At 40.9% G+C, this 25,607-nt stretch overlaps 2 protein-coding genes across 2 annotated transcripts in view; one reads left to right on the top strand and one right to left on the bottom strand.

Annotated features, from left to right (window-relative positions):
- cep89 (centrosomal protein 89) overlaps nucleotides 1-25,607 on the bottom strand; it is a 70,250-nt gene that overhangs the window by 11,633 nt on the left and 33,010 nt on the right. The window contains exon 17 of the mRNA XM_037746838.1: nucleotides 1,327-1,475. Within this exon, the coding sequence (XP_037602766.1) occupies nucleotides 1,327-1,475 (149 nt within the window). The remainder of the gene's footprint in view (nucleotides 1-1,326; nucleotides 1,476-25,607) is intronic.
- On the top strand, nucleotides 1,393-25,479 carry zgc:165481 (uncharacterized protein LOC100073327 homolog). The gene is made up of 2 exons (XM_037746874.1): nucleotides 1,393-1,609; nucleotides 22,014-25,479. Exons 1-2 carry the CDS (start codon nucleotides 1,549-1,551, stop codon nucleotides 22,757-22,759), a joined length of 807 nt encoding a protein of 268 aa, XP_037602802.1. The 5' UTR covers nucleotides 1,393-1,548; the 3' UTR covers nucleotides 22,760-25,479.

Raw genomic sequence — 25,607 nt, 5'->3', positions numbered from 1 at the left:
TATGTACTATGCGTGTTACTAGAGGATTCAACTAGAGGGCACACCGGAGAACTCAGACCTTATAGAACAGGTCGTCCACCAATCGGAAGGTCGGTGGTTCGATCCCCGGCTGCTCCGGTCACATGTCGATGTGTCTTTGAGCAAGACACTTAACCCCAAATTGCTCCCGAAGGCATAGCCATCTGTGTGTGAATGAGTATTTAGATTAGATCCTGATGGGCAAAAGTTGGCACCTCGCATGGCCTCTGCCATCAGTGTATGAATGTGTGTGTGGATGCGTGAGGCTGACATGTGGTGTAAAGTGCTTTGAGTGGTCGGAAGACTGGAAAAGCGCTATATAAATGCAAGTCCATTTACCATTTACCATAACGTCCGGATTCGCATAACGTAAACAATACACATAGCAACACTCGAGTAGATTACTATATTAATTCTGAGATCACAGCAGAAAAAGTGATGGCAGCACCATCGTAGATGGTATGTAAGGCCCTTAAATCAAGCATGTCGACTTCTAAAACTTTAACTAGCATATTTGTCACTGCAGCTGCAATGACGGATCGTACAGATGCTGTAAACAAAATAATGACATTATCAGCTTATGTAGTTGATATGGCGAATGTGTTGCTGCTTATTTACACATCCGGTACACAGTGACATTGGCATTCATTTGGTGTTTCTGGCCAGCTCATGAATGTCTAATATTCACGCTCTGAATCTAAACACTGAGTATTTCACTGTGAACGACGACTTTCACTTACACGTAGCTATTTGATGCATTGTTGCATTGCATCATTTTGATGTATATTTTTGTTAAAAATACTGGTTATAGCAGATCTACATTTGGTTATTAAAGACTTGTGACCAAGTATGTAGAGCAAGAGTCAATGCTCTCTGGTGGACAAACTATGTGAAAATTATATTTCTATAATGTACTGTCCTTGTGATTTATAAATCTATGATAAGCTGAAATCAGATGATAATTGGCCTGACTTATTCTTTTTGGGGAGACAATGTAAGAAAAAATGTACAAAAAGGGTGAAACCGATCTGTTTGTCTAGACATGTCTATCTGTTTCTTGTCAGTAATTGTTTTGTTGATGTGACCGGCTCTGCCTCCATACACATCTCGCTGCTGCCTCTCGCTGTCTCTGCCCTCCCTCCCGCGACACACACACACACACCGTCTCCTCTCTCTTTCTCCTCCTCCTTTCATTCACACATTCTCTCCCTATCCTCCTCCCTTTTTCCGCCTGCCTGCCTCTGACCGTTTCTCCTCCACTCTCTCCTCCCTCAACCTCTCTCTCTCTCCTCCTCGCTCCCCTCCTACCGTTTGGACTGCAGCAGTCTCTCCTCAGCCTCCTGTCTTTCTCTTAGCAGCCTCTGCAGGTGAAGGATCTCCCTGTGGTAAGAAGCTGTCCTCCCCTCCGCTGCCTCCTCCAACACTGCCAGTCTGGTTGACGCCTGCTGCCGGTACACCTGCACATACACATACACACACACACACAGAGGAATGAGATGTGGAGTGTTGCTATGAAGGAGGCGGATTTACATGAAGGACAGCGCAGAGACAACTGGAGTGGAGGAGGGGGAGTCACACACATTGGGACAAGGTGAGGAACAACACATGCATTAACCTGCAGATCTTCTATGGAGAGGCTGGTGTGGGTGCATCTGCACTTCTACTGTATTTGGTGTTTATTTGTTTGCATGTGTGTGTCCAGAAAATAATAGTTTGGTTTTAGACCTGTATTTAAGTTGTTGTGTCAGCAGATCAGCAGCTGTTGAGCTGCAGACAGTTCAAAACTACTGCAGGTGGTGCAGCACGCACACACACACACGCACACGCACATGCACACACACACACACACACACACACACACACACACACACACACGCACACACACACACACACACACACACACACACGCACACACACACTCATACAAGTGGCATACATGTTTATTGTTATGTGGACTAGATTGCCTCCGTTGATGCAGAATAACCGTCATGGCAATAAAGCAAAAGGGGGGCCATTAAAGTAAAGAGAGAATCAATGAAAGATTGTAAAAGAGCAAGAGAAACAAAGGAAAATAAAAGAAACAGAGAAGATGGATAGTGAGTGTTGCTGCTCTGTGCTATGCTATGTTGGAGATTTAGTGATGAGAAAAACAAGGTCTGTATAAGGACAAACACTGTGCGTGCTTGCCCTCTATTTGTGTGTGTGCATAGGAGTTTATCACTGTCTTCTTGATAAAGGGTAAAATAAACAAAGTTGTTTTGACCCTTTCACGCTAAATAATTATGAATTATCAAGTAGCTGTATTTGATTCTGAGACATGTCATGCAGAAGCAGTTATGAAAATGTTTTGTGTTTTATCACTGGTGATGGATTTGATACTGATTTATATATGAGGCTGTATTTCTGAAGCTATCCTATCCCTTCTTTTAATCTTGTAATTATGATACCAGATCAGAGGACTGGTGAGTTGTAATTGTCTTATCAAGATGTGTTTGCACAAAGCATATTTTACCCCCATCTGCTACTACAAAGCTTTGAAAACATGGAAAACAGAAAAGCGCCAACAGATGCCAAATGCTTTTTCCTTAACCAACCAATCACAACCAAAGAGGCATTAATGTTTCTCATGGGATAATTACATGTGGAAAAATTGGTCCATTGTAGTAACGGAGTGCTATTGAATGAGAAGAACGCTAAGCAGAGGGATCACATGTAATTCGGCATCAGGTAGCTGAAATGAACAGTTTCTTATGAAGACATGAATTAAATTGCTTTTCTCACCTAAATAACTGTACTCCTATTAGTGCTGTGTATGTGAACTACTTGTTCATTTTCGGAATTACATCAAGAGCTTCATTAACGCCTCAATGACTTTAAGGTAATAATATTTCACATTTCCTATTTTCTCCTTTCTTTTTTTTTTTTTTTTTACTGGATGAATGTTTGGGCCTCGCTTTAGAAAGAGTGTTTGCTCTCAAAGAGGCCTCCTGATGAAAAACAGAAAGAAAGAAAAAATTAATTGCCTGGGACAGACTTGAGAGCTGAGAGCATGTCAAAATGATTTTTGCTCTGAGTAAAAAGGATATTGGGTCCAATTAAGTTTGACAGATGCATAGTCTTTCAATTTCCATACCCAAATGTTACATGGATAGAAACTGCACCTCTTTCATAACAAAATCCCTTGTTTGCAGACCAATAGTCCACAGAGGAAATACAGTCCATATAGAGGAAAATCAGACCATCATCCGTAACACATTATGTCATCATCATTGTGATCAATTACCCATGTTCTATAACGACTAAATAACCTCCTACGGCACATCAGAGTCGACACAATGGTGGGATTAACCATGAAAGACATTACCTAGCTTTCTACCTATCCTATCGACACAAAGGCATGATTGATTACAGACCGCAGGATGTATACAGAACCATGACAACATAACAACATGACGCTTATGAGCACATCATCAGTATGGAAGGCTAGACACGTAGTTTGATCAGCAGTAAGCAAATTGAAAATGCCAACAGTACTGTTACTGAATGATGTTAGAATACTGATAGCGGTATCATATGCTCCAGATCTTAGTGGTATTATTTACATACAGTACGTCCTGAACAGTCAGGCCCTGACATCGATCAGGCAAGTGTGAAATACACGTACAGGCCATAAACCGGCCTTACCCCGAGCATATAATTTACGACAGCGTCATTACATACTGTACCTGTGTCATCCTTTAAATCAACTGTTACAGGCAGGTAGATATGGTAGATGACCTCATTGTCTCTTGAATGTATAGGATTTCATAATTCCCAAAAGAGCTTTTCAACCATAAGGCATCTTATTTTATCACAGAGACTTTGCCTGATACATAGACCAAAGATGTTATTTGACACAACCTGGATTGTTTCCTTTTTTAAGATTAGCTCTACGTATATGATACCGACTAGTACCGTTACTGACACTGCTACGTTCAAATGTTTTGTCACCTAAGGCTTTGAGTCTTTTTTTTTTAGCAGTCAAGCATTAGTATAGTTTCAAGCAATATATACATTTAGTGCATCATCAGACCAACAATTGAAAAAATTTCAAATGTGCTTTTCACTCAACCCTCTAGGCTTACTAACTCTCCCTGCAGTGCAGAGCCTGTTTAGGCAACACAACTTAGTTAGGTTTAGGAAAAGGTTGTGGTTTTGGTTCAAATAAGAACTTTTGCCATGTAAAATTAGTATGTTTGTTACGTAACTTAGGTAACTGGCGTTAGTTAAGTATATAAGTTACTTCAAATAAGTACAGTAAAATAAGTCAACATTGAAATGGTTTCACACGGGACACAAACAGCGGTCTACTGAGTGAAAGTGTGTTTGTTTGAGCCATCCATTGACCCTGACTTCCTCTTTATGTGGACTTTGCAAGCCCACAGAAAGAGACAATTTTCATAGTGGCTAAACCTAGGAATTACAACTTCCGGGTCTGTAACATGATGCCATTCGGCCCAAAAATACTTAAAAATACCTATAGACTTACATTGGGAAAGAGACGTCCGTAAATCAGCGGATCATTTCTTGGGGGTAAATCAACTTCCCAGAACAAACACTTCAATAGCCCTCACTTAAATCATTAGGTCCTAAAAGTTGTAGAATTCACTAATAGCCAAATACATTTATTTCCGTAGGCATAATGAACTGCTGTTCCTGTGAGCGAGCAGAGATCGAGCAGAGATCGAGCAGTTGGGAGGCGGGGTTAAAGGAAATGCTGCTGCGCTTGCTCTATGGGCCCATGGATGCGGAAAATCCGGGTAATTTTATCACTCGACATTTGAGCCATTTTGGCTTCATGCGCCACTGAGCAACTTTGATAGGAATGAACGGGGGCCTTCGCCTCCAACGCTTTATCCAGTTCTCTGTATACATCCATGGGACTTTGTCCCTCTTTTAATACGGTATGTCACCTGACCTCCTTAGAGGCAGCCCCCTGCACATCCCGGCTCACGATTACGTGGGTTATATATGACTTACAGTGCATTACATTTCCTAGGTATAAGTACGAACAGTGAATGAGAACAGCCTGATCACAATGTCGCAAGTAATGTGTCTGACTGATTAAGTAACTGACCTGGCTTTATTTACTGATGTCTTACCAAACACTGTGGGAGTACAGGCTGATGTGAGTGTGAGTAAAAAAAAAAGAGAGAGACGATGTAAGAATGACTAACAATGCAATTGCATACACAAGTTCAGGACCACACTGAAGTAATACAAAAATCTAATTAGCACTGATGGAAAAGTAATCTAGTACATCAGTGTTTTATACCAACATGCAGCATGCATGTTTTACACAGGCTTTCACCTTTTAAAGAACAGTACAGGGAATATAGGCTTGCCCAATTTAAATCCTGTAGAAATGACACACTCACCTCTCTCCTACCAGTGGGCCGTTTCTCTGCAGAAGAATGTCTACGTGGTTATTAGGTGGCAGCATATGTCATCAGCCACCACCCTGCTATAGTCTGACGTACTTAGCGGCCAGCAACAATGAAAGGCTATTTTCCCTTCCCCCTGTACGTCTTGGCAAAGGTTGAAAGCTTCTAGTTATTACATGGTCATAATGTCATAAAGTACATAAAAGAATACTGTTACTTCACACACAAAATGGCCTTTCGTATATCAATTACTCACCGCGTGTTACCTTGAATTCTTGAAGACAACTTTGTTTTGCTCGCTTGCGTCCAAGGTGAACGTACCATCTGAAAGCCGAGTAAATCCTTGATGAACTGAAGTAGAAGCTTAACAACAGCAAAACTTTATAAAAAATCTGATTACAAACTCTTGCACAACTCGTGCAGTACAATCCAAGTCTCATTTACCAAAATCATACAATTCAAAATACTTACGCAACTACTGTCTCATTCATGGATTTGCAGCATGTATGCGCAATCATGAGACGGTAGTGGAGGGAGTGTTTTAAATAGTATGATTTTGGTGAAGGATGCATGTGTTTGGGAAAGTAGTGAGCATAACGACTGGATAAACAAGACTTGGATTATACTGCATGAGTTGTGTGAGAGTTTGTAAACGGATGTTTTTTTTAAATTTCACTGTTGTTAAAACCTGGACTCCATTTATTTAAATTCATCAAAGATTTACACCATTTCCGCCGTTTTTGGTTCACATTGGAGGCATGCAAGAATAACTAAGTTCAATTTAAGAAGAATTTAAGCTAGCACGAAGTGAGTAATTAACATAGGCGCAATTCAACCGGTCCGCACAACGTGGATTGGTTGATGCCGTAATTTGCGGTGCGAAAGCTCAGAAGAATTATGTAGTTTTTTCGCCGCCTAATATTTGCGTTTTATGTATAAAAATATATTGACGTGTGAAAAAAACACTGACTGTGTGTTACGGCATTTAAGATGATCAAAATAACTAATATGTTGACCAATATACTATAACACTAATTTAAAAGGTTCATCAATTGATGGTGCTCTCAATGAAAACATGAATATTTATTAATGTATTCATGTATGTATCTATTTGTTGTAGTTTGTTAAAGAAAAATGAGTCACCGATAATGTGTCAGTCCACAGAGGATATTTACAGAGCTAAGAAAAAGAAGTCCAAGACATGGGTAGCTCATAATATCAAAACATCTTTGCCAGACACGCTCAAGATGCACTCAACAGACTTGGTCGTGTCTTAGCAGGTGGTTGCTACAAGGCCCTATTGACAAGTGGATTCTAAATATTCATCTGAAACATATCTGGATCTAGCCCATCATATAATGGGCGCTTGGCCTGGCCAGTCAAGAGCCTTAGCCTTAGATATGGCCCTAACTCTCTTCACTCTATTTCCAACCAGCATGTGGAATTCGCAGTCGTGCACAGTAATGAATGGAATTGGTATTTTCTGTTGGAGAGCTATAACCTGGAAAGCAAAAATGTCTCCAAAGCTTGGACTGAATCTCCATCAACCCCCTGGGGAGGCAGCAGGGCAACAGCATCAGCCCAGCTGAAGCGGTGACATTTAGCCCTCATAACAAGCTGAGCTGAGCAACGCCAACCCAATATATCCCCCCTCCTAGCTGTAGCCCGAGGCTGGCTGACCTTCTCCACACAGTAACAACAAAAAATACCAAAAATTCAGAGCAGAAAAATATTAATGACACTACAATCTAGAGTGCAAATGTTTTTCATTAATTTTTTAAACATTTCTTTGTAAACACTTGTTTCTCCACATAAGTTTCACTCAGCACAATTCAGCACACACACCTGAGAACTGCTCAGTTGTGTTTTAAATTCAGAGCATAGGCCTATCTAGTGCTCCATACGGCTCTCAACATGGCGATGGCTGAGCCAGCAGTGTGGACAGAGCCAACAGGGTTTACCTGAGGGGGAAACAAGAGGGTGGGCGCTACACTTCCAGCGACAACGCCATTTGTCGGGACAAGCGTATCAGCTGTAACCGCCGAATGAGCGCAGTGCAGAGCGGCGGCCATGAGCTAGCCAGTGGGGCACACTCACATGCACTAAAAAGCACATGTGGCCGGCCCAGCAGTGTCAACAGAGCACAGAGAAGCACGGATTACAACACACACAGCGGGAGAGTGACTTCCTTCTCTGCTCAAGGATGCCCTTACTCTACGATATCTTTACATCGCGAGAGTCACAATTGTACTATAGGTTTGCATGTGAGCATTAAACTCACATTTAATAGAGTTGTATGTGAATATAGGATATGTATATGGCATCCAGACTCAGACCTGACAATAATAACTTCCCCCTGAGGCAACCTAGAGCCTACAGACAGATGCTGTGGGAGAGCGTTTGATATACTGTATGTTTGCAGTGACTAGCAGTACACTCAAGTTTTCTGCTTGAACTTGCTCTCAAGCTTCACTACGTTTACTTTCTAAAATAACCAGTCCCCTGGTTCTTTTGTTTCTCCATATGAAAAGCTATTTGAAAGTTGATCCTTGAGTCCTACCACCTGTTTGAAGCCAACCCTGTCTCAGCACTGCCATATGTCCTACCTCATGCTGAAATACGATTTGAGCTGCAGCCAACAACTGCTGCTAACAGTCTGAACGCAGAGTAAATCTTGAGCTGGTGTTAAAGGCTACTGCATATACACCCTCCTCTCCTTTTATCTGCCAAACCTGCTATTATTCTAATGAACACCTCACAACCTCACAAACAACACCATACCCTTTTATCCAATTCATTAATTCACAAATCCAAATGTTTAAAATTCCCTGCAGCGATACCTCCATTCTCTCAGCTATATAGCTTCAGTGCATGTGTAAACAAACTGACCTTTTCTGCTGAAATTGGCTGTCTTGTGTCATTAGGTAATGAAGCAGTTCCATAGGGCAAGCAGACTTCAACTACATGAGACCCTACTCTACGCCCGATCTTACTGCATTTAATAAGTGTGGATGCATTGGATGGGAGCATAGTGAGACAAGACAATACAGGAATTGAATGGATGAAACTGGTTCACCTGCTACAGGCATACAGTGGAGCAAAAGGAAGTAACGTTGCAGCTGAAGGAACGAGCAAGATACTGTTTTTACCGCATTTCCACTGCATGGTACGACACAGCTCTACTCAACTCGCTCTTTTTGGTTTTCCATTAGCAGAAGTTGTGGATAGTACCTGTTACTTTTTTTGGTAGGTTTCAATCGAGCTGAGAAGGTTGAGTTAAAAACACTGCAGACCAATGATTGCTCAGAGAAAATCATCACAAGCGCAACACGGGACATCCTGCACAAACGCTCAATTTTTAAATAGCCAAGCTACCAATCGATAGAGATAACAATTTTTTTATTCACTCGACCCAGATTTCAGACCCAGGATAGAATTACCCCCTAGAGGTTGTATGCCTCCGCCAGCCATTCAAGTTTCAGTTTACATCTAAGTCTGTCCAAAATGTCATCACTTTATCCTATTAGACATTAGTGTGAATTGTCATAATTAGCATATGGATCTTGGGTTATGGCCAAAAAATGTGGTTTGTGAAGTCACAGTGACCTTTGACCACCAACTTCTAATCAGTTCATCCCTGAGTCCAAGTGGACGTTTTGTGCCACATTTGAAGAAATTTCCTCCAGGTGTTCCTTAGCTATCATGTTCACAAGAAAACCCGGAAACATAACGCCTGGGCAAAAAGCCTGCAAAACTATGCTATACACTATGTAAGCCCACACTACGTTGCACAATTGACGAAGTGCAGATGTTCTTCTGTTGGTTTGCCGATGAAAGGATTCAGCAAGTATTGCGTTGAAGATGATGTCACAGCAGTTTCACACTGAAGGGGTGCTATCCAAAGTGGAAAACGAAATAGAGAAAAGGACCTGGTATCAAAAGTGAGTTGAGTCATGTCGACCTGCAGGCATTAGTTTCCTACTGTACTGGTGGTTACTGGACAGCTTCCAGTAGTAGATAATGCAAGACTGTGTTGCAATTCCTAGCTCCCAGAGGCCAAAAGAAAAACAATGTGGTTGTGCTGGTTGGCTTCCAGTGGCTAACCATTGAATGATAGAAAACTAAAAATATACTGGGCATCTCCCAGTGGCCAACAGTAGAATCCTGTGGGTATGTGATATGTAGAACGTCCTGAATGTGATGCACAGTCGGGTTGAAAATGAGCATTTAGTGTAAGTCAATAACTTTTCCTGGCTCAGTAAAGGTTAGAAATGATGCCATTTTTCTTTCTAAGCTAGTGGTGTGCAGCATAAAATGCCTGTCAAGGAGGATCTGATTTGCCACCTCTCACAAGACTCTGCTGTCATGCCCTTCTAGTTAAAAATCTCTGACCTTTGCTGAGGAGTGAAGCTCTTGTGGTATGGGGGAGTCCACAGGTGCGAGGATGATTGTTGCAGGTCAGCTTGCGATGGCAAAGGATAACTATGGGGTTAATGTACTGACAGAAGTAATATCAGTAAGCCTCTTTGTCTGCTGGGTTTTAAAAACATCAGAGAAAGAGGATGTAGTACCAGCATTTCTGCCAATAGCACACAAACACAGACATCACACACACACACAGAATCATTCACCTCCCTTGATAAAGAACTGGGAAGACAACACAGCTCATCTGCCAATGTCAAAGTCAATGTCACAATTAGTTCTGGTCATACTGTATTGGGGGTTCACTTCAATCAGGCAAACTGACTGCAAATCACTATGCTTGGGCACATGACAACACATGATTTTGAGTGCTATTGTAAAAATCTTGTTGGATGGTAAAGCAACCATGTGCCTGATTTGTTAAGTTGGCTTTGCCAGTGTTTGGCTGGATAGATAAACTAATGGTTTGTTGGTCTTTAGTAGGGCTGATGGATTTGAAGCATGTTGTATAGCTGTAGAGAGCCCGATAGTTTGGTTCTGTGTTTGCCTCCTGGCTCTTTTCTTATTTCTTTGTTTATCACTTCTCTGACATATAATCATTTCGAGGGTGACGGTAGAATAACAAAGTGAATCTTTTTACACCTGTCTTGAATATATGCTGTGTATTTCTGCACAGCAGAGCTTGTTGGAACCCTAATAGTGCGTACAGTGCTGGCTCTGCTGCCCACATATGTTGGTCTACTTACTTGCTCCAGAGGTGCAATCATCTTGGTCACGCAACCAAAAATCTGTCAAGTGTGACTGAACCTGATATACTCTGTACTCCTCCTCAAGCCAGATCACACCCTTAAATAAAACATACCAGTAATTCAACAGCAACTATTGATTGTTTTATTGTCAAGAAAAGTAATGTGGTACCCCATTACTCCTGTCCCCAGCCTTGAAAGGCCCAGCCCAGACCCGACATCATCGGCAGAGGTAACCGCTCCAACACCTGTCTCCCCAGTAAGATTATCCCTGACCCAACAACTTCGGCGGAGATGGCTTCATCTGATTTCAAGCCAGAGCCAGAGCTTACCACTTCCAAAAGCCCAAAATATATGCCTTTTGCAAAAAATTGCCCGTCCAATTTCCATGACTCGGGTATGATAAAACGGCCAACATTATGCATTGCATTTATTGCGAAGAGTAGGGCAAAGCATGGCTGGGAACAGGGCTTTTGCTGTCGCAGCATCAGCCTTCCGATTTGAAAATGTTAAAAAAGCTGTCTTGTGTCGTGTCGTGACAGGTGCGTGGCTTGGTAGAGCAGCCCCCCTGTCTGCAAACTGGTGATCCCAAAGTAAACCTGCATGAGCACTGGGAGAACATGCAGACACCACACAACAGCTCAGTTAGGTTAAAACCCAGGACCTCCTCGCTCTGAAGCGACAGTGCTCGGTCAACCACCCCATAGCATTCAGGGATTTCTCTAGTTTACTGGACTCGAGCATCTAATTGAAGCTTGTTCTGACAGGCCACACTGTCAACAGTGGCTGGATCAGCTAGTGGGCTATACTGTACAGACTCTCAGCTCTCATTTATGCTTTTTGCGACAGTGTCACAGAGGCTATTTCTGTAACTCCGCTGGAGGGACTGACTTGTACATCCTCAAAAATGTAACTATGGGGGCGATGGGGATTCCATATGGAGACCACAAGATATGTGATTGGTCGGATTGGAAGCAATGGAACGTACACAAACACAGTCTTTTTTGCATCTAGTGTTGCGTTGGTCCTACAATAATCAACAGGTTAAATTCAATGCTGCATTATAAATCAATTCCTACACCAGAGACTACTATGGCGGGACTGGAGGACTGACAAAGAAGCATAAATCCATCTTTATTTGACTATGCCTGCCACAACAGTGAAGAGCCAACTGCTCATATTATACGTTTAAATGCCCCATTAACACATTATGTAGCTTCCTTACATCGATTTACAGAATATAACTACTTCAACCTTTTTTTTTCAACATTATAGCACCTCTGTTGTTGTTGCAGCAGTTTCGGTTCTGTTAGTGCTTTCTCCTTGCCTTACGCTCTCGTGCGTGCCTGCATTATATGGCAGGGAGCTTCCAGAAATGAGCTACATCCCCAGACATACAATAATTGCTGCTTATGATGAAATACACTTTGACAGCTGTTGTCCTGACAGAACATTGTTAGTGTCAGATGCGTTGTTTTAGATACACACATTCGTCTTTGTAACAGCTAAAGACTGGAGAAGAATGCCTGAATATCTGTTTTAAATTGGAGCAGCTCAAGTTTCTCACAGGTCAATGTGCAGAATGCAGAGTAGAGAGGCCAGAATTGATTAAACAGCAGTGTGTTTAAATAAATGTACCAATCCTCCCATTGGAGCACAGTTACCCACTGTTCATCAAGGCTGAGTACTACTTAGCCCTAATCCAAGCTGCCCTAACCCTATTTAATCGGAAAGCTCCATAGATTGTGTTCGAAAACTTTTACAGTAGTGTTATTATGTACCAAATCTTGAATATACTGTATATGAAAATCAGAAGTTTCAAAGAATATTATAAGTAAAAGGCAAAAATCTTGCGCTATTCAAAGGAATACATCTAGGAAGTACAGCTGAAGCTTATTCTGTGTATTTTAACATGTTTCTTTTTCTTTTTTTTTGATGAAGGAAGTTTACCAAAAGACTGTTCTGTATTTATGCCTAATTGTTGTGAACAAGATGAAAGATCTGCCCAGCAGCATGAACATAATCCTCTGGATCAATGGCATGATTCATAGAAGCATCACCGAGCAGATATTCTGACAGCAAAGGTCAAAGCTATCATCAACTCTCCACACTGAAAGGAGGAGGAGAGAGAGGAGGAGACGGGGGAGCAGAGAACATAAGGGATGGAGAGGATACGTGTCCCATCTTGTTGCCATATGCAGGGATATCTTACAAATTGCAAACCCCAGACACAAGCTTGTCTGTCAAAATGTTGTCAGAGGTAGATCCTCCACTGTTTTGCTGTTAGTCACATGGAGAGTTTAAACGTTTTCTGATGGCAACTTGATGTATAGAAAAGATTTTTTTTTCAAAGAAACTTTGCCAGTGGAATCGGACAAAGTCAGACAAACCCACCAAGCAGTACTTACCAGCTAAAAGCAATTGTGAAGAGAGCATAAATCTACTATTTCCCCCCTATCATATGCTATAAATGCAGGTAAACACAGCGTTTCATGTAGTTTGTCTTGCCAAGATCTATGCAGAATATTGACTGCTGTGTAATTCTGGCTGTAAAGGTGCAGCTCCAACAGAGCGTCTGGAGCTCAGCGTTGTACAGACTTCTGTAGCTGTGATAACATAGCCTAGACCTTGCTTTTATCCTTGTAATCAAAGTATTATCCATAATGCCGCAAAATATGTTGATCAAAGCACTTTTTGCTTTTAAAAATATCGACTTGTTATTGATAGTGGTTTGTAGAATAATTCAAGGTGATACTTTATTGATTTTTCCCCATGGAGAAATTCTCCTCTGGTTCAACCTCCTATGAGAGCTCAGGGTACAAACAGAACGAATGGAGCCGGGATTCAGGGGCAGAGGGACATAATGTTCTAACCAACAAGTCCTGCAAATTGAATGACAAAATACGTCGTTAGTAACTGCCCTTGAGGACGACATATTTTCTTATCTGACGCCATTATCGCCAGGACAACATAATTTGTCAAAAACAAAGCTATGGTTAAAGTCAGTGGTAAAGTCAACTATCCCTTTAAACAAAAAAGAATCTGGCCGTATCTTACACATTGCACCATTAAAGGCCTTTCTTTTTAGTGACTTGAATTCTGAAGCCATCTGAAGGTGGTAGGACAGCATGGTTCAGCAGTCTTTAGTTTTAAATGAAGTTTAGCCTAAATGAAGAGTAATTACGAACGCCTTGAGTTCCTTGCGAGACTGTGGCTAATGTATAAGGTCCCATCATGGATGTTTACGGTATTTTTCATGGCCTTGATAGCTTGATTATGTCATAATCATTGGAAAGGCTCCATTGATTTAGACTGACTTCATTCCTGCTTTTGTTCAGTTTTTTCACACAGGTTAAATTTGTGCCATGTTGTGTAATTGCGCTTGGTTTTTCTTTGTTCTCATGTAAGAATAAGATTGGACAGAGGTATGAATCGAATTGCAATTTTATTTGTATAGCCCTGTTGTAATGAACAGAATGATGAACAAAAGCATACCGGACAAAGGTGCACATTAAGTGCAATGAGCAACTTAAATAGCAGCCAACGCCGCTTCCAGTTTTGTGTGCCTAAATAAGACATTTCTAGATGCATCTGAGATGTTTAGTAAAGGTTGACCTCTATATCTTTCTCAAGGACACTTCAAACCACACTCTCTGGGTAAAGAGTAGTCTCCCTGATCATTACACAGCCCAGCTCACCCTGCCATCGACAGTATATGCTACTGAATATAATAAGATTAACAGTCCAGTGTTTCCAGAGAACAACAGAATGACCCATATGTGTACCACAGTAAGATGTAACTGGATATATAATTTCTCTGGAGAGCAAGAACACAATCTCATCCATTCAACACCTCCAACAACTCCCTCAACTCTCCTCCAATCACTTCCTAAATGTCAAATGTCAGCTCCAGTCCACCTCCTCCACTGTGCTATTCCTCCTCCATAGTGGACCATACTGTTTTCAAATCAATGTTTCACCATTCAAAATCAACATATTTACCTCAGAGACCAACTAAGCAGTCAGTCAACCTGTCAATACGTCAGTCAAGCAGCCAAGTTAACTAGTCTGTCAGTCAGTACACCAGTCAATCAACCACTCAATCAGTCAGAACACATAATATTTATATAACGCAACACTAGGAAGATGTTGTCCTGAATTTACAACACTGGTGCGACTAGTGGACAAAGAGTTGTTGATTTCTTAATCAACCACTCTATCAGTCCATTGGTTATCAGCTGCAATTCCTTTGATGGCCACTATGGTGCTTCCAGTGATGATCAAGATGATGGCGAGCCTTAAACTCAAACTCAGGTTTCAAAATGTCCCTTCAGAGAACTATGCCTCACAGATGCTGTGTGTGTGTGTGTGTGTGTGTGTGTGTGTGTGTTATTGCCTTCAAGCTACACTACTCTGATTTAAGTTTTCTTTTCTGTGGGGCTGTGTGTGATTCCTCGTGAGTATGATGCGGATTGTATTCATAGTTCATATACCTTCCAACGCCAACCTGAAAACAATTTCAAGGTTGAGAAATGGAGAATCTGGCAGCAGATGAAGAACGGTAAATCATGGTAGGTTATTCAACCAGAGTAGCCCAGATGACAACATTAGCTGAGCTGCTCTGGACCATCCATCTGGTTGGTTTGCAGAGGGTTGCACAGTGATGGAATAGCCTGTGGTGATTAATAGCTTTGCACATAGTGATGTTCTCCCTCGCTGACAGGGCAGGAACATCTGGATGGCACACTTGGCAATATAATTATCCAACTGCAGTGTTTAATTCTACCAACTAAAGCTAAAGACAATTTTTGGAAGTGTTAAAAATATATTAAAAGACTCTACAGTCAAATGGTTAGAGCACATGTCACAGAATCGCATCATTCCCAGCTCAATTCTAGCTGAGTATTCTGTCTCCACTTCACTGTTGACTGTCCCATTTTCTTTTTTAATTGGCATTCATTTTTCATTTAAAAATGAATTGATAAATGGCTGGCACCTGGTGTAGGACAAAATGATTGAGAGTGTGACATGCAGAGGCTTGATTGGTTTGTACACATTTTAACTAGATGTGTGAAATGGATAAACAGAGCTGGAATGCTCATACTGCCCCGTTATTTCAAACTCTGGAGTTATTAAACATATTTAACATCAATACACTTCAGATAGGTACTTTTGTATTTCAATTTCTCAACAATTCAAGGTAACACTTCATTTTACAGGTCCGCAAAAATGTCATGGTAATTAGGTGATAATTAGCAAGTAACCTATTTTTTCTTTGGAATTACTGCCAAATTACCCCAATATTTACCTCAAAATTTAACAAAAATTACTTTATTATAAACATTATTTAATAATTATATTCCGCTATATCCCAATAGCTGTTAATTTATTTAATACATTTCCAGGAAAAGAATACAAAGTTAATTGATGTGCTTTATTTCCATGTCTGCTGTTAAATAGATAATAATTAGCAAATAACTTCTTTGAAATTCCTTAAAAAACTCCCTGAATCATTACATTAGCTACCAGGTTACATTTGTGTAGACAATAAGTGACACAATGGTGAGATTTGTGCCTGATCTATTAGTTTTGGTTTTCCACCTCTGATGAAGAGCAGCGCACAGCCGCTTCTCAAGCCTAAGGGCCCTATTTTAACCATTATATGCTATTTTAGCGTATAATTATTAAATAATGTTTATAATAAAGTAATTTTTTATATATTTTTAGGTAAATATTGGGGTAATTTGGCAGTAATTCCAAAGAAATTTCAAATAGGTTACTTGCTAATTATCACCTAATTACCATGAAATTTGCGGACCTGTAAAATGAAGTGTTACCCAATTCACTACCTACTTCCTTTCACAGTTTCTTTGTAACTAGGTGTCAGATCCACTGTTATCACACCAGATCTGTTGATCTTCTATACAGTCAGTTCTACAGAACTAGCCGTGGCCAGTTTTCAATTAGGTACATTATGCTCCAGTTGTATGGAACAGCTTTTCTGCTTCACTGCACAGTCACTCCTCATTTCTGGTTTTACAATTTCTCTTGACAGAGTACAATATTATGTAAATGAGGTGGATACGGTGTATGAAAGCAGTGCAAACATTTGTTATTGTCATCCTGTTTTTTTATTCATTATTTTTTTCTCTTTTTTCCTTCCTGACTTTTTATCTCTCACATTTTTTGTTGGGAAATATTTTTCTTTTCTTTCTTTAAGATATTTAAAAAAAGATATATGTCTGTTTGTAAATTGTAATACAGCTGTCTTTAATTTCAATGTTAGGTGGGTTCCTTTTACAAGCCCCCTTTTCAACCCACCTGTGCATTTGTTATGTTATTGTACTATATGTCTTTTCTAATTTGTTTTATTCTATTATATGCACAAATAAAGAACTACTAGAAACTCCAATTCACATTCTTGGCAACTGCAGAGCTGTAATGCATATTGACAGTTGATAGCACTAATGTGCCATTAAAGGTAGCAATGAGCCAATAAAAGAGCTCAAAAAGAAGAAAATAAGCTGATGCAAACAATGATGAAGTTTCAAAACATTAAAAAAATATGTTTTATGAGATAAGTTAGGCCTTAAGAACACACACACAATTCTTTATGGTAAAAACGTTGAAGTTTGTTTACAATATAAACTCCACAGGATAGCTTCACGAACAACTGTAACCTTCACATTCAAGTTCATGTTGCACGTTGCATAACAAGTAGCTGGATTTTCTCTTGCACAATCCCGGCGCAGTGCCTTTTCTTTACAACATTTATTTGTCTCGGGCTTCTGGGGAAAACTGAGCAATTCTGCTCCTGGGATTGATGCAGCACGAGCTGGTTCTTTCTGACATCTTTCTGACATGTTTCAGAAGGCTTTTTAACGCAACAGACTGCTGGCTGAAATATTTAACAGTCAGCAAGTCACAGAGAGGCCTGCTGGGCAATTGCCAGTGCAACATCCACCTATTCAATCTATATTTCATGGTCATGAATGAATGAATGACTGGCTTTTCTTTATATAGCATCTTCCTGATGGGAGGGGGACTTTTTAATGGCCAAATATAGATGTAAAGTAAGAAGTAAAAACAGGAATGAGGTTACTGCAATTATAGCTCACAGAAGCAGTATTTTTGAGGTTTTATTCAGCCTATTTAACCTTTATTGAATGACACATAATTTGACAAAATAAACCTGGTCCTGAATAAAGACTAGAAAGACAGTTTCAGACTCTGCTGCGACCCTGTCCTTGATGATTGTCACGTCCGGGGGATACACGAAAAGTCCTTCACCATCTTAGCTGACATTAAAATAAGAGAAACGCTGATTATATTCGTGGGCTGCTTGAATTGCACTGACATCCTGTCACGGTGCAAGAGTCCCGGGACGTTTCCTGGTACTATGTCTGTTGACTCAGCCGCAGACACAGTACCTGCCCATTAACCTCATTCCTGTCAATGGCTCTTGGCACAATTGACAGTGAAACCCACCAACACTGTGGGGGATTTCTGGCAAACATACGTATGGTGGCATGTGCAGCAACACACACAGTCATAAACTGGCATACCCACAAAACAGGAAAAGTAGTAAGGTTAAAAAATAAACTCCTGTATATTTGTCTACCTGTATAAAACTGGGATTCATATCTCATGTTTTGCTGCAGGCTATTTCAAGAGAATATAAAAATAAATTATGCTCACTGTAGAATTTCCCACCTCATTAAATTTTAATAGTACAGAAATATAAGCATTTTATATATAAACACAAAGCATACTACTATGATAAATAGCAATAAGATGTTTCAAAATAGTTGGTGATGACATACACATACTATACTGTCACATAATCCTTGACGGGCAAGATAATTCATATTAGTCTGTGAGTAGAGACTTGATTGTTCTTATTTAAAGAAATTCAACCATGGTGTTCTGTCAGGTGATGCAGTGGCTTAAACCAAGTAAAAGTAGAAGAGCTATGAGTAAGTCCGGAAAGTCCGCTAGCTGCCAGGCTAATTTATGCAGTGTAAAATGCCATATAGGCTTTCTGTTGCATTCGGAAATGAGCGTGAACGCCCTCAAGTCGGAACTTGTATTGTATTTCCTGTTTAACACAAGTTGGCTTTCTCATCAGGATGTATAAGGACAGAATTAGGTTATTTGTAAGAGAATGTGAGCCTATGTGGTTTGTAAGCTTTATTAGTGTGTCTGTGCATGGCAACTAATGTTAAAACTACAATATGTGATGATATGGTATTTCAAACAACTGTGTTACTGCTCAATATCAGTATTCACATACCAGGGAAGCGGGTGTTACAGAGGTTTGAGAGTGGGTTCTACAACTAAAAAGTCAAAAGCTCTTAAAACATCAGTCCGAGCCACCACTGAACAAATCTCAGAACCCATTGGCTATTGGTCTGATGATGATTTAGCCTCTGGGGGCAACGGCCAAAATTTTTGAGGCTTGTCTGAATCACGGATCATCGGGTCGAGACTACTTCTTCCGTGCGCCGGTCATTGTTTAGAGTCGGATTAGCAGCTTGATATGCGAGACTGGAGTTGAGAGACGACATCTACGACCAGATAGTTTCACAAGTAGCCAGTTTACACTCAGTTAACAGTTTATTTTTTAAGATAATAAAAAGTGAAATTGTTCTCAGACAATAGCCGATGGGTTTGAGATTGCACTTCAGCCATTGCGTTCCGCCTCTTTTACTTTCATGGACTGTTCACCTGCTCGCAACCAAAGCCAAACGTGATTGGTCAATACTACTTGGACTACAAACGGAAATCAGAACGATTCCGATACCAAAATCTTGCCCTGTTGCCTAATAGGGATGGACCCAAATATCCGACTATTCGTTCATTGGGTAGATTTTCAGTTTCCATTTTTGGGATTCGGATATTTGTTGTTTTTTAACCCCTTAGGATTACAAACATGCATAAAACACACCAAACCTTTTGGAAAATGTGTTTTATTCAATAAAATGTAGTATTCAACAAATAATATGGTAGAATAACAGAATACTTCAAAGTGAATGCCTTTAAAACGAAGGACACGTGTTTGTAGCGATATGCCGTCCGTCTCACCCGAGAATGGAAAAATGTCTGGCCGAGTCCTTCCCGAGCCAAGCAAGAGACCTTGCTTTTGTCAGTGCGTTCTCCGATGCAACCCGTGGGAAGCTCGGGCAGAAAGGGCTGAGCAGAAGCTTGGCTGCATTACGCCGGGCTTGCAGCTGGACACTGCTGGAGAGGCAGTGTGTAATGCACGGAGACAAAACGGCGCCGTTTAGGGGGAGAGCCGGCCCGCAAACGTGACTTTGAGCTATGTCTACACTCGCCCACACACAGAGGGATGAGAGGAGACGCTGAGCGCAGTGCAGAGGTGTGTGTAAAAACAGCACTCATGGATTCATCAAGACACATTTGTTCGAAAAAAACATGTCTCTGAGTGTGTGACAGAGCAAATGTGCTGCTTTAATGACACAAGTCTGTGCAGCCTGCAAACCGAGAGGTTAAAAGCGCCGCAGGTTGAGCCCAACAGCCCCCCGGCCGAAGCTTAGAATATTCGCTGTTGATTACTACCGAAGCTCCCAAGCCCAAAAAATGGCATTCGGGACAGCTCTATTGCCTGCAGATTCTGCATTCATATGCAGATATCTTTTTAAAGACATTACCACTGAACCAACAACATGGCGCTAGTTACTACTGCGTTAATATTCTACCGTTTTACCAGTAGGTTACCACCTTATCAACATAGTATCATCACACCAGTGTGTAACTGTCTACCACTCAAAAAATGGCCACCATGCCAACACATTAAACCCCATCAACATATTACTAGCAGTCCAGTATCATTACCCACTGCACCAAGACACTACCACTCTACTACAATGTTACCAACAAACATTAACCACCACACCAGCAGGTTAGCACACACACTACAAAAAAACTAACTACAAAACGTGACCATAAATCAAGCTAATGAAAGATAAAAGAGAAAAACAGGCACTTAATTGAACAACTAAAAAAAAAACAGAGTGGACAACTTGAAATAGCTGTATTTTTATATTATGAAGATGTTAAAATCTTAAAAGACTGTTTATGTACCTGTAGGTGACAGTAATCTCATCTGCCACAGTAAAGGTCTGGGGCAGAGTACAGGATGTGGGGGCTCCTTAACCTCATTCTTATTCATGCTTTGTGTCTATGGATACATGCTTACAGCTATTTGACCTTATTAATGATGATTGACAGTTTCTTGCGGTTTCTCCATGGAGGAAACTGATCACTGGAGTTTTCTCGTGTCAGCCCTTAATTATGTACAATCTCACCGAAGCTGTCAGCATTAATTAGTACTGATACAGGGATGAGTGTTAATAACTTGTACATACAGCCTAAACATTAACCCCACATCTTAGCTTATATTTGTCTTTATGGGTGGTGGGTGAGGACAAGTTAGTGCTGTGTTTAAAGCAACTGTAGAAACTATGATATCTGATTAATAATGATGCCTATATTATTCTATTCTTTTTTTTTTTTTTCTTTGTAAAATTCCTCTTGTGTACTTGATAATGAAGAACATTCAATTATTTGCAAATATCTTCACAAATACATTAAATTGGTTGGCATAGGCATGGGTAACAGTAACAGCATTGAGTCAATTTGGAAAATTAATGGCCAATGGTGTTTTTTAAGTTGATTTTTTCCACTCAACAATTACCACACATCATGTGTTTTTCTTTTTCCTTTTTCTTTTCTCTTCTGTTACAGTTTTGTAATAATGACCTTTGACCTGAATTAATTAAACAGGCATAGATTAATGCTAACTAAAACATTCATTTGGTCGGTATAAACAAAAGAGGAGTGACTGGTTTTTAACAAAGAAATCTCATTGCTCTCTAGTTCCGTATCCTAACACACCAAATAAAAAGCCCCCAAAAAAAGCTTCATATCATCCGAGGGACAACTATTAAATAAAAAAATGAAAATAACAATGTAAAAGCCTAAATTCAGGGGCTGTTTTTTAATTAAGATCTACAACAATATTGTATTCTACACAAGATTACAGAATCAACAAGAAATGCTGAAACACAGTTGTCCCTACCACCCCCAAAGATCAATAGCATTCCTGGCTATCGCTTTGTCACAAAGGGCTCCTGGATCACATCCTGATCCAACTCCCAAACCATAAATCATTCATAACCAGCAGGTACAGAGAATAGAAGCAGCCAGAGAAGAACGCAGAGATCTGACCTTTCCCCGCAGATAACAGTAGTCAGAAACATCAGCTTGTTTTAATGCAATTTCCAACGTTGTACTTAAAATCACATGTAATGCTGGACTATATACCATTTTCCTTCTAACTCTTTTTCACAATGAGTCTCTATATTTCTCTCACCTTCCCCAGAACATGACTTGAAGATGAGCGATACTCAGGCTGAGTTGGAGGAGAAGGACTGTCCTCCACCAGAGGAATTAGAGTGTAAAATCTGTTACCAACGCTACAATGCCAACAACCGCAAGCCTAAGATCCTGGACTGCCTGCACCGGGTCTGCGCCCGCTGCCTCGTTAAGATCCTGGACATTGCCGACGGGGCAGGCTTCATCTCCTGCCCCTTTTGCAGACACCAAACCGAGATCTCAGAGTACGAGGTGTCAGCCCTCCCTGACGATGCTATCATCATGTCCCACTTGGCAATGCGGGACAAATCCTGGAGCTCCGACCACAACAGGGAGGTGGTACTGACTCCAACAAGTTTCTCCTCCTCCAGTCCGTCTCACTCCTCCTCCAACTGCCTGGTCATCACCATAATGGAAGTGCAGAGGGACTCACAGCACTCCCCAAGCCGAAATGGCAGTTCTGAAGTCTATGCTGAGCAGAGCCTGGACTCTGTATCAATGGGCTCCAATGGGCAGGCTGATCAGGATGCCTTGTCCAAGTTCTGTAATCATGTCCCGCGCATCCTGGTCTGGCTGCTGGGTTTCTTATACTTCGGCTCACTGCCTCTAGGAATCTACTTGTTGGTGATCCAGAGAGTGACACTGGGCATTGTATGTGTTAGCTTGGTGCCATCAAGCCTGACGGTTTGCCTGGTCTATGGGTTCTGCCAGTGTCTGTGCCAGGGCATGTGTGACTGCTCCTCCAGGGGCTGATAGGATGCTACCCGAGAACTGGCGGTCCTACGATGGGATAAAGTCTACTGCAGTAAACACGTATTTGATGTGTTTTGTGAATAGATAGGGGGCCCAAAGGTAAAGATGATGCCCTCTTTTAAACAGACTTTACAAGCGTATCAGTCAATTATCTTCATGCAAACAATGGGCCATTAAAGAGAACTAAGATCGTATTGGTCCGTGCTTTTGTTAGGCCGACCACCGCAACTCAGAAACCAGTTTGGCCAACAGGATCAGAGCCCCTGACAAGATGTGCTAGGCTGAATTCACACCTAATCCGGTGGTGCGATGAAAACGTAAGTCCTTCCATTCATTTTGAATGGAGGTAGTGCCGCAGGGGATGCCGAAAAGTGGAAACAGAATGAACTTTTGGAGAAGCGCAACCCGCTTCACGCTGCGTTGGCCAATCACGTAACCAGCGATACAGAGCTGTATAACCCAGCCATGAGGGAACAAAAGACGTTAATTGTCGTGCAGTCAATGGGTCATTAAGTGACTCTCCCAGACCACCGCACAACCCTGCAGCGCATCGTCGCAATGCTTGATCTGGTGTGAATGCAGCCTTAGTTGGAGTGGCACCTATACCTGCATTTCTGTGATGTATTTCTGTAACCTTTATTTGTTCTGTGCTGTGTGTATGACCTAGTCCAACATAACATTTGAGAGCAGACCTTTAATCTTTGACTTACAAAATGACAGCACTGATAAGAGTCCGGGGCCCTCATTTATCAACACTGTGTACCAACAAAAATCTTGCATGCAATCATTTTTAAGTGAAACGTGGGATTCACATTAACAGTCTGAGTATTTACTTGGTTTACCAAGGAGGCTCATAGGTTAATTATTGCATATAAGCATTACTGGATATTTGGGAGTTCCCAAAAACTAAAATGGAGGAAAATCAATGTTGATGGTGGCGATTTTGGCCACTAGTTAATATCAAGGGTATCTCTTAGGGGGTGCTTTCACACCTAACCTGTTTGGTTCGGTTTAAAACAAACTCAGATCCATTTGTCCGGTTATTACAGTTTGTTTGGGCTGGTGGGAAAGCTATCAATCGAACCCTGGTGCGGACCAAACAACCAAACCGAGACCACCTGGAAAGTGGGTCTTGGTCCACTTCCAAGCGGACTCTGGTGCGGTTTCGTTTGTGGTGTGAAAGCAGACGAACCAACCACAGGATTTTATGATAGCAGATGTATGATTTTAGCATGATTTCAAAAGCTAAACTACTAATGAATACATTTGCTAATCGGGAAAACTGTTGAGGAAGCGATCTGTATTCACGGCCATGTATACAAGCACGTCAGCTTGCGTATTTTCCCTTATTAATAGGTCAAAAGCTGTTAAAACGGCTGTGCTTGTATCCGACTCCGTGCAGTTTGTCAGTTTAAAAAAAAAAAACATTAAAAAGTGTGTGACAGCGATCCCACAGTTCGGCAATCGTGCGCAAGTCCGTGAGCTTCCCGATGCTCACACAATGCGTTTGTACCTGTCAGTCTGTATAACTTCATGTTTACTTTGTAAAAATCGGTGTTATTAGGAACCGGACCAGAACTGAAATAATTTTTTTCCTGGGTCTGGAAAAAATTAATCGAACTACAGGTGTGAAAGCACCCTTAGACACCGATTAACAGTAAAAATACTGCAAATATTTATTTTTCCATTTACTTTTAATTTAGTTCTTCACGTCCATAAGCCAACATTCATGGCAGCACTACATGTTGCGAAATATGTCTTCTCTCTGTTAAAGCTACAGTCCTGGTAACTCAAAGCTGAATATATGTATGGTCTTGCTATCAGCTCCTAGAAATGCATGGAGGAAAAGCATTGGTGCGCTGATATTTATGGGTTGAAAGGTATCAGTCTGTTGAACCTGTTGATATAAGTCTGTCCCTTGCAACATCTTTATATCCTGGTTGAAACACTGCTCTTCCAGGGAAATGTGATTGACAGATCATGAATTAGCGAGAAAAGCTGCTTTCTAATTTCTTGTTATTGTTGAACAATGCAAGAAATATTACAGGAAAAGTCTGTCCATTTGGCTGGATTTTTCACCATAATGTTCCAGGTAAGGAAGAAAAAGGATATCTGTATGCGGTGCACATTTCAGCGAGGACTAAATACAAATTACCAAATCAACTGTGAATTGGCCGTAATATTTTATTGTCACCTATTTTACTGTCACAGCAGTGGCTTGGGGCACACAATGAGGTTGTTAGTATTGCTTATTGAATGTGCGCCTCTCTCTCTCTCTTTCTCTCTCTCTTTTTCTCTTTCTCAGCCTCAAATACAGACACGCACCATTCAGAGTTGTCGTGTTGAATGCATTTGGTGCATGTGATGCATAAACCAGACTCATATCTCAGGTTTTTTGATACTCTTTTAATGTTAAGCAACACATTTTCCAGTCAGTTCTTTGTTGGGTTGAACATAGCAAGGCTGCTCTGTTGTATTTTACTGGTTGTAAAAGCTCAACTGGCTCAAAATGTAGGGTTCATGGCTATGGGAGTTCTCTGTTACCTTCATGCTGGAAGTCACATGCACATACTGCCATACTAAAGCCATGTGGATTTGTTGTTGTGTGGCACCTCAAGGTCGTGTGCATTATTTATGTGGCATCTTGATTTTCTTTTGCATGTTTAAACAAACGCTCCCAAATAAAACAAATGGACGTCTGGAAGAAAGGTCACAATAAACTATGGTGTTGTTTAACAATTATTTAATTTCTTTAAATGTAATTCATGTAATGTATGTAGAGAAAAAAAAAAAGATATTTTTTATCAAGTCTGCTGACGCTTTAAGCTTCTCCTGTGGGTACCCAAAA

Source organism: Sebastes umbrosus, chromosome 2 (assembly GCF_015220745.1).
Source record: "Sebastes umbrosus isolate fSebUmb1 chromosome 2, fSebUmb1.pri, whole genome shotgun sequence".
Classification (NCBI taxonomy): domain Eukaryota; kingdom Metazoa; phylum Chordata; class Actinopteri; order Perciformes; family Sebastidae; genus Sebastes; species Sebastes umbrosus.
This window is presented reverse-complemented; position numbering and strand designations above follow the sequence as displayed.